The sequence below is a fragment of the Cataglyphis hispanica genome, chromosome 13 (assembly GCF_021464435.1).
Source record: "Cataglyphis hispanica isolate Lineage 1 chromosome 13, ULB_Chis1_1.0, whole genome shotgun sequence".
In the NCBI taxonomy this organism is placed as follows: Eukaryota; Metazoa; Arthropoda; class Insecta; order Hymenoptera; family Formicidae; genus Cataglyphis; species Cataglyphis hispanica.
Window position 1 is genome coordinate 4,183,984 of NC_065966.1, and position 14,124 is coordinate 4,198,107.

A 14,124-nucleotide genomic window follows, 5' to 3' on the forward strand; every position below is an offset into this window, starting at 1 on the left:
CAGTAAGTAAATGTGTTGCGCGTTATCTTTTTGACGACACAGCCGCAAACGAAATGGAAATATCCTTCTCGGTAATAGTATTCAAGGTTCTTATTCTTATCTGTTACTTCTCTCGCGCGACAAGAATGAAAAGAAAAACAAGTGTGAATTTTAATAAGAAACCGATTATAAAAGTTACATTTTAATCACGCATTACGTGAGATAAGTCTATAATTAAATTGTTTTTTTTTTTCAATATCTTGAGAAAAAAAATTTCTTTTCTTGAATCAAGAGACTAACGTTTGGGATTTTTCATTATCTTTCTGACATAGGAAAGTGTTGCAGATTTTAATTGCTAAGCGAATAAGTAGTACTTGACGCGATAAACATACAGTTGAAAATTTTTTTATATTAGATGCGTCAATGATAAATTATTAAGGAGCTAGAAACGACACAAACAGAAAAAAGTATAACAAACGTACACGTCGACGGTAACACTAGTTAGAAGAAACTGAAACCTATGGAAAACACCTGCGACACTTGCCTTCCTTAGACAATTGCGGACCGTTCGTATTGCACATACCTACGCGTATATCGTGTGTCTCTTATCTCCCCTCTTCTTAGTTATGTATCAAGGTTTCATAAGCCTTGTGCATCAGTTTATACCCAAGCTATATTCCGATCGAATGACGTCGCTCTATAATACTTCGCCTAGATTCCACTTAAAAACTAGAATTAAAGAAAAAGTAATTTTACCACAAAAATAAATTTCGTAAATTGTAAATTGATAAAAAGATAATACTTTATATATTCAGATAACAATTCATCATTTTCCTATCACGAAAAGAATTCAAAAAATGTTTCAATTCTATATATTTCTATGGTATTTTTTGATTACGTAATTTTTTTAATAATTTTTTTATTGAATGCTAATGTTAAAAAATTTTTGAAATATTTATAATCATAAAAAATCAATTCATATATAAAAAAACAAGAGATTTTTTCTCGGCGGATATGGATTCAGCGCTTCAAAAGAATTAAATCGGACAGTTCGATCGATTCAAATGACGAAGATAATAAAACACCGCCAATAACTAATGCGATGATTGACAAGGTTCTCTTGCGTAAAAATTCCTGTCGATCAATACAAAATGTAAACTGTTGACTGCTTTCATTGACACAAACACACACACACACATATACACGATACTATGCTACGGCTACGCATGGTAAAGTGGCAATGGCGTAGACATTTCTCTTTGTCGTGAAACGATGGAATTACGACGCATCTCAGCGGTTAGTCTCCTTGACCCTGTCTAAGTAAAGGAACACTTCTTTTTGCTGCAAGATAAAGAATTTCTTGAACGTTCCGAGATGCAAGTCTTCAGCTTCGAAAAGCACATCGAGATTGTAGCGAATATTTCTGAAGATAAATTTCAGATGTTTACGCTATGTGATTTAAACAGAGATAAGTATCATCTCTCATCGTAAAGAGAGACTCTATTACATCTTCCATAGAGGGAAAAAAATTATGATTACCTATTATTATCAATAAATCTAACATGAGAGAAATCTATATTTGTGCCAATTTGATCCAATCGTGACACAATTATGAGCGATTGCATTAATTTCTCGCGTTATAGAAAAATTTGCATCCCATAATTTACATATAGGTAGAATCTATCTCGAGATTTATCATCAAAAATATAGACTTATATTTTTAATATATTTATTTCTTAATTTTTCATTATAATCATATTCTTAAGTATAATATTAAAGTCATATTTTTATATCAAATTTCTTTTATTTATATTATTTATATTATTTTTTATCAAGTTTCTTTTATTTATATTATTTTCAGATAAAATGCACTTTATATATTAACGATATATTGCTTAGTAACCGCTTTACTAATGGTAAGATTAACTACAGATTAACTACATACATAGCAAATGTATCAAACTGGAAATATTCGAATAACCTTGCAGACATCATTTTTCATCCATTAGCACCAAGGTGCAAAACAAATTCCATTAGCATTACTGGTTAAGTATCGGTTAAATATCTATAATAGCATCATCTTCTTCCGAATTAATCACGGATTTCTTGGTATTCGCACTCTATTGACAGGTGCTAAGGCCGTTCGTCTATAAGTCGAATTTCGCCAGGTAATATATTCGAAACTTTCTCATTCTCGTTTAGAATTGTACTCTCGAGACTGTCAAACTAGTACAACCACCTTGAAGTGGTATTATCCAGCCGTGCTTGACCTACCTATCTACACTCAGATACTGGGGGGATTCTACAGCCTGTGCCTCATTCTCTCTCTCTCTCTCTCTCTCTCTCTCTCTCTCTCTCTCTCTCACCGAGCTATTACTCATTGTTTTCCATGAGAGAATTTTATAGTCGCGCGTAATCGTAAATCGTCATTTTAATGCAATGAAAAATCCAATACATTGCATCGCGTATTCCCGAGAATGACATCGAATTATGGCATCGTCAGAATTAAAGGACACTTCACGTGAATCGTTAGCGCGGTCAATAAATCATTGCGATCTTCAATGTCCGGTTTTCGTTCACGTTCGCGTATGTGAATTACCGTGATTATGCAGATAAAACTCATATATACTGTGTTTAGAATCCTTGGGGAAAATGAAAATTTGAACGTGTCTTACAATCCATCAAACAATTCAGTAAAATTTGCCAATATCAACGCTAACGAAAAAGAACTGTTTAATATTCATGATGAATTTTGATGAGATTAATTTTATTAGCCTTTTGATATTTAAATCGAGCATTATTGACATTTTTTTCGTAGTTCCGTATTACCACTGATAGCATTTTTGTTTTTTCACACACAGAATCGTATAAGATATCTTGAGTAATTTTTATTTTATATAAACTTTAAATTTTTATTCCTTTGCTCGAGTGTGTATTTACTCAAGATTAAAAGTGTATAATTAAAAAGAATCTACGATTAAGTGATTATTTGCTGTATTTACATTTATTTTGACATTCTTATGAGATAATATAATTATTACGTTCTTTTGAGTATAAATAAAGCTTCTTATTTTTAGGGAAAGATTTAGCATAAATCATAGCGTATGAAATATTAATAGAATTAACACGATAATTTATTTTCACAGTTATTAATAATATTCTGTAACTTACATCCTCTTCAAAAATAACGTATCATTCAGGTCAATTACCATCCTCCATGACAGCGAGCAATTCGCGCAACAACCATCACTATTCCGGTTGGATAACCGCGAAAATTGCGCGTCCTGGTTTTCGCAGTTTTTAACGCTCACGTAAATGACTGGCCAGATTAATCTACGGCAGTATCAACGGCATTTAAGCGACCCGTCAGTCCATAGTGTAGGCGCCCGCGGGTACATCTCGCTTTCACCCAGCTGGTCTCTTGCCACGTGCATGGAAGTGCACGCACGTCCAATCGATGCACCGGTCTGAGGCGTTGAAGAAGAAGGTGAACACAAACCAGTACGTATATTTCGCATCCGCGGCTTTGGTGGCAGTTGGCATTCCGCGAGATAGTGTCTCGTTGAATTCGATACCACTTGTTTTCGCGATCGAGACCCCCCGGTGTTTCGGCTTGTCTCTTGAGCTTGCTACTCAAGAGCCAATCTACCTCGTGACTCGCCGATGACGTAACGCATAAATACACGCCACGGGAGAATCGAACCGGTGGCTTCTACCACTTCTTCTTCTTCCTCTTCTTCTCCTCCGAGGAGGGCAGTCTTTGAAAAGCGGTGGTCTCGAGGCAGCTCCCTGATCAGTACGGCGCGAAGATCGTTATCGCGGAAAGTGCATGAATCTCAAGCTGTCAGATCTCGTTGCGATCTAGTCAACGAAGAAGAGGAGAAGGAGCAGGAGGAGGAGGAGGAGATAGCGCAGCAGGTAAGAGAGAAGGAGAAACTGCGGCAAGTCTCGAAGACGCCATCGAGTTCTATCCTCAGACCCGCTTTATCCTCCGATCGACTTGGAGAATTCCTTACAAGGACCAAATCGCTGCTAATTCGTTCGACACGCTATCCTAAGCTCGCGAGATGTGGCGGCTGTCGATAGTGATCGGTATGATTGCGATCGCGAAGGCTGGACCGTACGACAGGATGATGGTCTCGATGAACGACAGAACATTATTCATCAGAAGTCTACCCGGTGATCCTGGGACCAGAAGCGATCTTTACGAGGTTTACATGGAACCGTATTATTTTGTACGTATTTATTTATTTTTTGTTATTATTCAATCACTTGATATTCCGATATTAATTACTGAAAATCGATATCGTTTCCGATGATGTATTTTATATTTAATTATATGAATTTACTATTTTTATATAATTATTGAAAATATAGAAGAATTCGATATTTTAATCGTTATTTTTTTTATCATCGAAATTTTATGAATCTATAATAGATATAATTTGTATCTATATATAGAAAATTACAATGAAAAAATATAATTGTAATGTCTTTGGGAGGACAATGCTATTATAAAGCTATAAAAAAATTTATATATTTGTAGTTTTTATTTTTTTACTTTTAAAAGAAAGTCTTAGGCAATCAATCTCTAGAGTCTTAATCATACATTAAAGTTCTTGATTGCAATCGGATAATTGCCGATCCATCTTTTCACCTTACATCATTCCGAGTCTCACGCGAATCTTTTCATGACCTGAAATGAATTATGTAATCTCGTCAGATTTCAACGAAAATGTTCAATTCTCATCCTTTCACTTCTTCCTTTTTAGCAAAGTTATATGCTTAAATTGTTTCGTATTTTCCTGCTTATCGATATTAATATAAATTATCGATTTTTAATTCTAAATTTTATTTTAGATTCAGTATGTATACAATTTTTTGTGTAGTATTACTATTTATTGTTATTTCAGTAATCGATATCGCGTCACACTTATAGCCTTGCGTGTTAATGATATAATAACCGTTACAAGCATCATCTCTTCGAATGTCATTGAAGTAGTAATTGAACATTACTTGCAAGATATCAAAATTATATCTAATTTATTATTAATATCTATAACATGCAGACATTTGTATCACAGAGTTGCATCATTTATATACTATTTACAACTAGATATATATGCTATCAGATGTATATGTATTTTTATTTTACTCACAAATTAATGATAAAAAAAAATGCAAACGATCAATTCGAAATCAAACAAGATTATGCACATTCTATCATTGTATTATTTTTATAGACACCTTTGTGAATATTAATTGATAAAAAAATACATGATTTCTTTCAATCTTGCCAAGTCGATACATTGTTTTAAACTATTCTACATTATTCTTTTCGTGTACTTATCATCGTGTAATTATCTTATCTATTTACTCTCTTCGTGTACCTGTAATGTAAACATTTCTACGCGCGTGACTTCTCTAGGACACCGAGACGAACGTGGCGATACAATTCATCGATCCATACATATCCATCTCGCGCGCGCCTTCTATTATTAGTCATTAATTACATAGCGCATTAATACACGGAAATTTCCATAATTAGCCATTAAGTTATTTAAACATCGCGTCGAGGACGTCGAGTAACGCGGATTGCCCCGTCGATGCTTTCACTGCGACCGTTCGTGCAATTCTAACAAAGTCGCACGGCGATTCCCTTCGGTCCGACCTTGCGCGTAGTTTCTACTAGCCGTTTCATCGTGTAGATTATACCCTGTAGCTGCGCACAGTAATTGCTTCACCCATGAACCGTACAACTTCGTCCAAAAAGAAACAAAAAAATTAATAAAAACGCGTCCATGGAAGTCGCGCGAGGCGAAGTCGCGGCGCGACTAATGCGATTCAGGAGATAGATTAAATTAGACGGGAAGTTGATGCGAGTACTTTATAGTATATCACTCGATACGCGGACGTGTTATTATCAATTTCCGCTCTACGTGTTCCTGCAGGAAAACTTCGCTCGCTGCATTCATGGATTAATCGAGCTGTAACAAATTGCTTCCGTAGATCCTGTTGCGTAGATTTTTTTTTGTTCCGCTAACTTGCGAGTCCATGGATTCTCGATGGCTCTTGAGATTGATCAAAAAATCGAATCGTTGAGATCGACAAAGAAATATTTGAAAAAACTTATATACTCCGTATAGAAACGTTTATAAATTTTGTTATATTCCTTATCTATCTCTGTCTTTGATATTGCATGTCTAAATATAATTCCAGTTAATAAAATCGAGATATATTTATATTGACTTTATATATCAAAACGATGTGCAAAATAAATGCGATGCTTCTTTAAAATGTGTCTGAAGGCAATCGGTCTGAAGGCCGTGGTGGAGCTGAAAGCTCTCAGTGAGGATGGTACGCCAGTAAATGGACCCCGAGGGATTCTAATGTTAGAACAGCATCCGGAAGGGGTCAAGGTCACGGGCACAATCACGGGATTAAATCCGGGCTTGCACGGATTTCACGTGCACGAGAAAGGAGATCTGACGAAGGGTTGCAATTCGGCCGGACCGCATTTCAATCCGTACATGGTAACAGTATCTCAATTTTAATTGTGCGCTTTTAAATTTTGCAAATTGTGCGAAATATTTCCAGCGTAGCATCATGAAAAATTCATTCGGATTATTTTCTTCCTCAGTTACCGCTTTTACAGCAATATGCGGTAACAGGATGAGATTTGCATTTGTAAACGAAGGGTTGCATGAGAATGGCTGACCTACTTTCTTAAGAAGAGAAATTAATTTGAAAATGTCGAGGATATAAAATTTACCGATATAAATTTTCTCAAATACTTGAAAAAAAAAAAAAAAAAATTAAATTATCTCGTCCTTGCATCGAAGACTTCAAGATGCAAATGCAACGCGATTAGCGCAAAATTAATAGCCTCGCACTACGCAGATTAAGTCGTCGCGATTTTCTCGCCGCGATAACGTATTATAACTCTCTCCATTTCATTACGGTAAACGAAGAGCCATACGTTTCAGGTGAATCACGGAGCACCGAGCGATCCATTGCGTCACGTCGGCGATCTCGGTAATATCGAGGTCGGACAGGATGGAGTGGCGCATATCAATGGCATAGATCACTACTTGAGCCTAGTGGGTGTTCGTGGGGCGATCGGTAGAGCTCTGGTGATCCACGAGAAACCCGACGATCTCGGTCGCGGCGGTACCGAGGAGAGTCTCAAGACCGGGTCAGCGGGTGCCCGCGTTGCTTGCGGTGTCATCGGATTTTTGTAAAGGGACTTTTTTAAACAATGCATAATCAAACTTGATTATTGCATGCATTGTTCATTAAAGGCTGTCGTACTTAAAATTTACGTAAAATGATACTGCGTAATACGCAGCATCTTCGAATAATGTACTTGTATAGTGAACGAGACGATATATTTCTTATTGAAAATTAAAATCTCTTTTTTGCTCTCAAAATTTAACTGGATGCTATTTTCTTTATTATTATTCTATAAATGTTTAAACATTTTTATTAAACTATTTCTTTTTATATTTCAGATATCGAAAATCTTTTAAAATAAATTATTATATGTATATTTTATTTTTCCATATTGTTTCTTGTTAGCTAAATTTATGTATAAGTTTGTGAGTGTACTAGTGCATTTTAATACACATTCAATTAACTAAAAGAAATATCGTCTACTGCCATTTTGTTCGCTATTAATTTAATTACATTCATTTGTATCGGTCAATAAATTATAAATATATAACCGGGAGTGTATATCGAATACATACATATATTCTTATTTAACCTTTCTCTAAATAAATTACATGGTCCGAATTTTTCAATGAAATTTGAGAAATCTGAAAAATAAAACCATTGCTATCGTATATGGTCAATGGTCAATCAAGAATTGAAAAAAAAAAAAAAAATAAAAATTCAACTCGGAAATTGGACCGTTTTTTCGCAAAACGAGATTTTATTGTTTTATAGTTTTTATCGCTAATATATTTTCCGATAAAGTAAAAATTCGGCAATATAATATAACCATACGCAAAGCACGTATATTAAAAATTTAGTCAATTATTTTTAATAATTCCAAACTACAAATTTCTGGATCTTTCAAGCATCGTACGTCAGTTTATTTCTATATGCAAACACAATTATTACACAACTAGGACGTAACTTAAATATCCCAATAAGGAAAAAGAGGAAAAGTAAGATTATAAAACGAAACGTCGAATATTTTACATAGATAAATCGTTCACTTCTATCGAGAATCCACAAATACGAGAAGTCCAAAGTATTAATGAATTCTAGAGAATCCAGGTTCAATAGACCCGATGTCGCTGAAGCTACACGGCTCAAGGACTCGTCCTCGTCGTTCCTAGATGCAGCGACTGTTTATTTCAGGGGCTTGGCCGCATCCCCGCGCATTTTCTCAACCGCCAACGGTCCCACTGGCTCGCCCATTTCCTCTAGGGCTCGCAACATTTTGGTAACCACTTCCGGCGGCGAAGTCCTCCTCGTGCCCGGTGCATCCGGTCGATGCTGGAGATCGTTGTGCCACGGTTGCCACGGTAGCCCAAACGTTCGCGGCTGGAAATGAACTGTGAGGACGTTGAACTATCTGTTTAAATGATCTATATCTCGGTTTAACTTTAAGCTATGCCAAGGGGTTGTGATATCGATCGATTCCGCCCCGGATTGCGCCGCGGAACCGAGAACGAGCAAAGTCGGTCAATGATGGTTCGTATTGTTTAAAAGAAATAATCGACCGCGAAACCTCATTTCGTAATGTCACGATACATTTTAGAACGTTGTGCACTATGATAAGTATAGCTCGGCAATGTCTTGACACAGTAATTTATCTCTCAAAATATTCTAGGATTATATTCTTATTCTATGATTATATTTTTTCAAATTATGTCTACAAAAGTAATTTTGTGTATGTATATTCTTTTAAATTATATATAAAAAATTAATTAAATGATCACTTTGCGCTGTCAATCTCCTTTTACTACGCGGTACAATGACCTCCTTTTTTGCTACTGTCAAATTACGATTTAGGAGAATGCATTTCTCGAAACCGCAGCGCAAAGACTACTGTATTACGCTTATAACGCTACATTACTAGGAACATCCTGGACATCGTAATCTGGTATATCATCCAAGTCTTCGATATCGTGGTTATTGCGACCACATCTAATGACAAATTGTACGCAATCGATGATCAGTTTTTTTGATGACCTCCACATAATCATACGCGAACATTTTGTTGGATGGATCATCACGAGGTATGGGTTACATTGTCATGAATTGTCGTGATTTCGCCTCACGTTAATATTGACAGAAATGGTTAAGCACAAGTTTACGTTGAAGTTCGTCACGCGGGTAACAAAAGCGATCTCTTAAACCAGTTTACTATAATGTACAATCGCTTTTAAATGCAATAATTAATGGAACATTGATTGTTTTTATCAATATTTTTTATTCAGAAAGTCTTCATAATACTTAATTCGTACAGAAAAATTTTTATTATCTAGTTTAATCAAGTAGATTGTAACGCTATCGTCATTAACAATCTCAATATGAAATAAGTGTAATTTGTACCATCGTGATTTTATGTCATGTATAATCATGACCATAATTTGTGATTTTACTTTTTTCATGAAAACTTGCACAATTAATGCTATTTATTGTTACAGTATATTGGATTAACACAAATTAATAGAGATTGGAATTATATTAAATAAATCATGATTGAAAACTAACTTAATTTTTACAGTAAGTAATAGAAGTTCGATTTTATTGTTTGAAGAAGAAACCAGTTTTATACATTTTTCCATATTATCGTCATTTTTTCATATTGTCATCATTTTTTCATATATTCATTTTGAATATATACTTTCTAAAATCGAATAAGATATTGGAATGCCTGTGTCAATGTATATTATACTTAAATCTGTGAGTAAATAAATATTCACATTATATCTTGAAATTTAGCATCAATTTATCTACATCAATGGATAATTTTTTTATAGATACATCTTTTTTTTATAAAATTAGGTGGATAATGACTGCAATATACCTTAAAGTAGAAAAATTTGGTTTTCTCTTCTTAAGATACAAAATGTGATTGTGTGTAATCTTGTGAAGGATATATTTTAAATTATTATCGTCTGCCTCTCCCTCTACCTCGGCCACCTCTGCCACCTCTACCACCCCTAGCGCCACGTCCTCTACCACGTGCCGCACCTGCAAGTACAAGTAAAAATAATTAATAACTTAAAAAAAATTGAGAAAATGTTTACGGTTGTAAAAAATCTCTTAACAAATACATCAGATAATATATAAAGTTATACTTGTTAATTAATGTTTTATGCTCGGTACATATATATTTTATATACCTCTTGCAGCTTCTTTCTTCTTAGCCTTAGCTTTCGGTGTGTCGTCAATCAGCAATGTTTCCAAGGGAAGAGAATCCGGCAGAATATAATACCTAATATTATTTCCTCGCAGACTTAAAGTTTCCAATTGTATCGGATCGCGGTTCTTTATCGTCATTTTCACTGTTTTTAAATGCGTGTTCATTGCCACATCTACACCTGCAATAGAATAAAATTTAATTTACGATTAATAAACTTTTCTAATAACAATAATCCTACTTCATATGTATTAAAGTTTCATAATTATAGATTAAATTATTACACATTAATCTTATAAGTCCTAATCTAACATAATATTCAAAGCAATAATAACAAATTCTTTATTGACGTACCTGTAATTGTACCGGTGACTTGAGTTCCATTTTTCAGTTCTATTGTCACAGTCTCGTGACTGAGTTTCATCAAAAATCTGAAAAAAGCACAAAAACATTAATTCTTTGATAATGTTTTTGCACGAAAGTGTTGGATGTGTTTAGGTTATGTTGTACAGAAAAACTTGTGTTTTTCACAGATAAATCATTATGTGCTTGAGTAATTTAATTCTCTTATAAGATTTTCTTTAATTTCGCATTTTTTGATGTGTTTTACATACCTCACTAGCTTCATGATAAGGCTAGTGTAATATTAATTACAGACACTCGTTGCCCGCACCCGGCACTTTTGATCAATGAATTTAAATGGAGGAGCCGAATAAATTTGAACGTTTTCTCGTCATAGATGGCAGTAAACCACGCATCATCTCAAAAATAAGCTATTTATTTTTCATAAATTATCCATTCTTTTTATATATTTGCATAAATAGTACTCTATAAAAATGATATAAAATATTATAATTATATTATTAAGAGAAATATTCCTTCTTTATTAATTAAAATAAAATTAAAAATTTACTATAAATTTTTTAATATAAAATAATAGGATCTATATGAGAATAATGGGAAAAAATGTTTGTTGAGATTTTCGTCAAATTATATATTTAAACAATGTAAAATTTATATATATATATATATATATATATATATATATACATATAAAATTCTAATTTCTCTTTTATTTCTTACATGTAAAAAGCAATTGAAATGATACTAGAATAAAGTTCGCGAAGTATATACAAAATAATAATGCGTACTGATGGTTTTTCTTATATTATAATCAGAAAAGAACTTAGACGGATATGCAGTGATCGTGCGCCTTTGCGTTAATTAGCTTTAAAATCGTTGCCATTCTTCCTCCCGATCCTACATCAAACGTTCGTGGGAAAGCTGTTCCCGGAGGTCTGTTATACAGTAATTGCATACACTGTTCCCATTTTACAGGTGATACAATTTGTTTCAACAAATAATTCTTAATCATCTTTGGATTGCTATAAGGATGTGCTTTGTAATTTGAATAAACTTGACACCTAGGATTATCAAATTGCACTGTGTAGAGCATCTTGCCGAAGGACTTGAGCGCAGGTTCCATCAGTTTTGTGTGAAATGCACCCGATACAGGCAGCCTGGTTAACTTACTAAGTTTATATTTGTCAGCATTCTTTTCTATATATTCCAGGGCTTTAATATTTCCAGCCAATATCTTTGATTGTGTATACAAATATATTGCCACTCTGTAATATAACATCAATACAATATAATAATAATGAATATAATAATGTTATAGTTATCAACTGTTTATAAATTACTACAAATTTTAAATATACATTAAGATTTGTAATAACTCAAGTACGTATATATAATTTCCATAATGGAATAGAAGTATAATTTATAAATGCATATAATAATTCTTACTGGCAAACTGGTGTCTCTACACCGTTATCTAATGCCCACTTTTGAGCATTTTTGCATGCCTCTGATAATTTAGCATCTGCTTTACAATAGACCGATAGCATTCCCTGTGATGTTTTCTCAGAGGCATATTGCATAGCATTACCCCTGACAGAGACCAGTCTGATACCATCCTCGAAGCTTAAAGCACCTGAGAAAATCAGAGCAGTCAGTTCTCCTAAGCTGTAACCTGCAGTTGCTACACAAGTTTCAAACACTCTAGGTCTCTCCTCGCGGAGTTGCTCTAATGCAGCCAAAGAAGTTAATACTGTGGCTGGCTGATTGAAGCGTGTCTGATTCAACTTCTCCTGGGGACCATTCAGACATAGCTTCAGTAGATCAAAGTCCAGAATCTCATTGGCTATTTCAAACAGCTCTCTTGCTTGCGGAAAACGCAAGTACTTCTGTACTGTGCCAACTTTGATAGTTCCTTGTCCAGGAAAAAGCACAATGGAAGTATCCAAAGGATCAATTTTTGGTTGTACGACTTTTTCTTCCTCAATAGAGGTTGGAGCATCGGCGGGATAAGGACTCGTCGCCCAACTTGTGTCTTTAGCATCACTATAAGTGGCAGCTTCTTTCAAAAGACAAGCAACATTCTCCTCACCCGTGGGAATCTCGATGTCGCTCGTAGATTTATTTTGCGATTTGTCCGTATTAGACGAGCTATCATCTTTTTTCGCAGAAACGGAATCAGAAAATTTATTAACCCGGCTTAAGGATAACAAGCGGGACAAACTGTATATTGTTTTATCGAGCAGGGCCCGTTGAAGCATTGTTACTGATGAAAACATACTGACATGCTGATTTCGAATATGTATTTCGTATTACGCTTCACGTGCAAATTATTAGTTTAATATTTGTGGTATAATATTTTAAGGTTAAAATTGCAACCACGCGTGCTACCAGGAGAAGCCTGAGAGCGACCATGATTAAATCCCTCAAGAGTGTACAACAACTCCATCCTCTTTTGAGAATTGAAACTATTTAGTCACATTCGCTTTTCAGCACTACCGGTAAAATCATCGTTCGGTGCATATCTGTACTACATGAATAGCGTATTATCTGCTTTAAGCAAGCACGTGCGCTAGACGCTAGACTATACGATATTGCGCGTGCGCGCTTAATGAAGAGCATGTCTGCTTTAAGCAGAGCATACGCGGTTATACGATATCCGCGCGCGCGCGCTCAATGAAGAGCATATCTACTTTAAGTAGGCACACTGCTACACGATTGCACGTGCGTTCGATCAATCTGGACACATCTGCTTTAAGCAGACGCGCGATTCTTTTTCATGCACTTATCTCGTTTTGACACTGTCCGTACTCTTTCTTCTATTGTACTAGTATCATTTTTCTCAAATGATATTGAAAAATTAAGATCTTGAGTGATCTATCTTATTGATTTATCATATAATGCAAATTTGTCTTAAAAAAATAAAAATTTAAAAGAAAAAATAATAAATTATATATGTAATTTTCATCTTACTGGTATGAAACTAAAATTAACTTTATTATTCTTAAAAAATTTAATTTTAAAGCTACATTTATTAATTCTTTTCAAGTGAAATGATTAATCGATTAAGTCAGCTAAATTTAAATGTTTATATTAAGGCTAATAATTAAATAATCTATGTGTGTAATATTAAAAAATTACTATCAATAATAAATTTGTATTAAATTTATCATTTTTATTTTTTATATGCAGATACTAAATACATTTTATAGCAATCGATTGATATGATACCAAATTGATAGCAAATTTTAACTGTTACAAGCCAATTAATTTTATTTATTACACATAAATAGTAACTAAACCAGGGTACGATGTCAATGATATTGTTGCGAAATCATTTCATATACACAAATCTTTAAAGTTAGACCACAGCAATTGATCTATAAATAGTAATAATTGTTCCC

At 34.1% G+C, this 14,124-nt stretch overlaps 3 protein-coding genes across 6 annotated transcripts in view; 1 reads left to right on the forward strand and 2 right to left on the reverse strand.

Moving 5' to 3' along the window:
- The first annotated feature begins 3,208 nt into the window (after positions 1-3,208).
- LOC126853847 (superoxide dismutase [Cu-Zn]-like) lies at positions 3,209-7,718 on the forward strand. The gene is made up of 3 exons (XM_050599908.1): positions 3,209-4,214; positions 6,288-6,512; positions 6,966-7,718. The coding sequence occupies exons 1-3, from the start codon at positions 4,047-4,049 to the stop codon at positions 7,218-7,220; spliced, it is 648 nt and encodes a 215-aa protein (XP_050455865.1). The 5' UTR covers positions 3,209-4,046; the 3' UTR covers positions 7,221-7,718.
- A 1,686-nt stretch (positions 7,719-9,404) lies between these two features.
- LOC126853850 (probable small nuclear ribonucleoprotein Sm D1) overlaps positions 9,405-14,124 on the reverse strand; it is a 205,528-nt gene continuing 200,808 nt past the window's right edge. For 3 of the 4 annotated variants that reach the window (XM_050599922.1, XM_050599921.1, XM_050599920.1), the window contains exons 2-5: positions 10,975-11,005; positions 10,715-10,791; positions 10,344-10,541; positions 9,405-10,191 (exon numbers count right to left, since the gene is read on the reverse strand). In XM_050599922.1, the coding sequence (XP_050455879.1) occupies positions 10,109-10,191; positions 10,344-10,541; positions 10,715-10,791; positions 10,975-10,988 (372 nt within the window). In that variant the 5' untranslated portion in view covers positions 10,989-11,005 and the 3' untranslated portion in view covers positions 9,405-10,108. Of the gene's footprint in view, positions 10,192-10,343; positions 10,542-10,714; positions 10,792-10,974; positions 11,060-14,124 lie in introns of those variants that run through there. The other variant, XR_007688030.1, reaches the window with a different exon arrangement.
- LOC126853839 (probable malonyl-CoA-acyl carrier protein transacylase, mitochondrial) lies at positions 11,355-13,150 on the reverse strand. The gene is made up of 2 exons (XM_050599892.1): positions 12,170-13,150; positions 11,355-11,988 (listed from the first exon to the last, which is right to left on the reverse strand). Exons 1-2 carry the CDS (start codon positions 12,997-12,999, stop codon positions 11,547-11,549), a joined length of 1,272 nt encoding a protein of 423 aa, XP_050455849.1. The 5' UTR covers positions 13,000-13,150; the 3' UTR covers positions 11,355-11,546.

Bases quoted from the DNA above. Each gene is read 5' to 3' on its own strand.
- LOC126853847 (XM_050599908.1), top strand. From the start codon at position 4,047: ATGTGGCGGCTGTCGATAGTGATCGGTATGATTGCGATCGCGAAGGCT. The intron at 4,215-6,287 runs GTACGTATTTAT...ATGTGTCTGAAG, and splicing joins ACATGGAACCGTATTATTTT to GCAATCGGTCTGAAGGCCGT. The intron at 6,513-6,965 runs GTAACAGTATCT...CATACGTTTCAG, and splicing joins CGCATTTCAATCCGTACATG to GTGAATCACGGAGCACCGAG.
- LOC126853839 (XM_050599892.1), bottom strand. From the start codon at position 12,999: ATGTTTTCATCAGTAACAATGCTTCAACGGGCCCTGCTCGATAAAACA. The intron at 11,989-12,169 runs GTAAGAATTATT...GTTATATTACAG, and splicing joins GTAGAGACACCAGTTTGCCA to AGTGGCAATATATTTGTATA.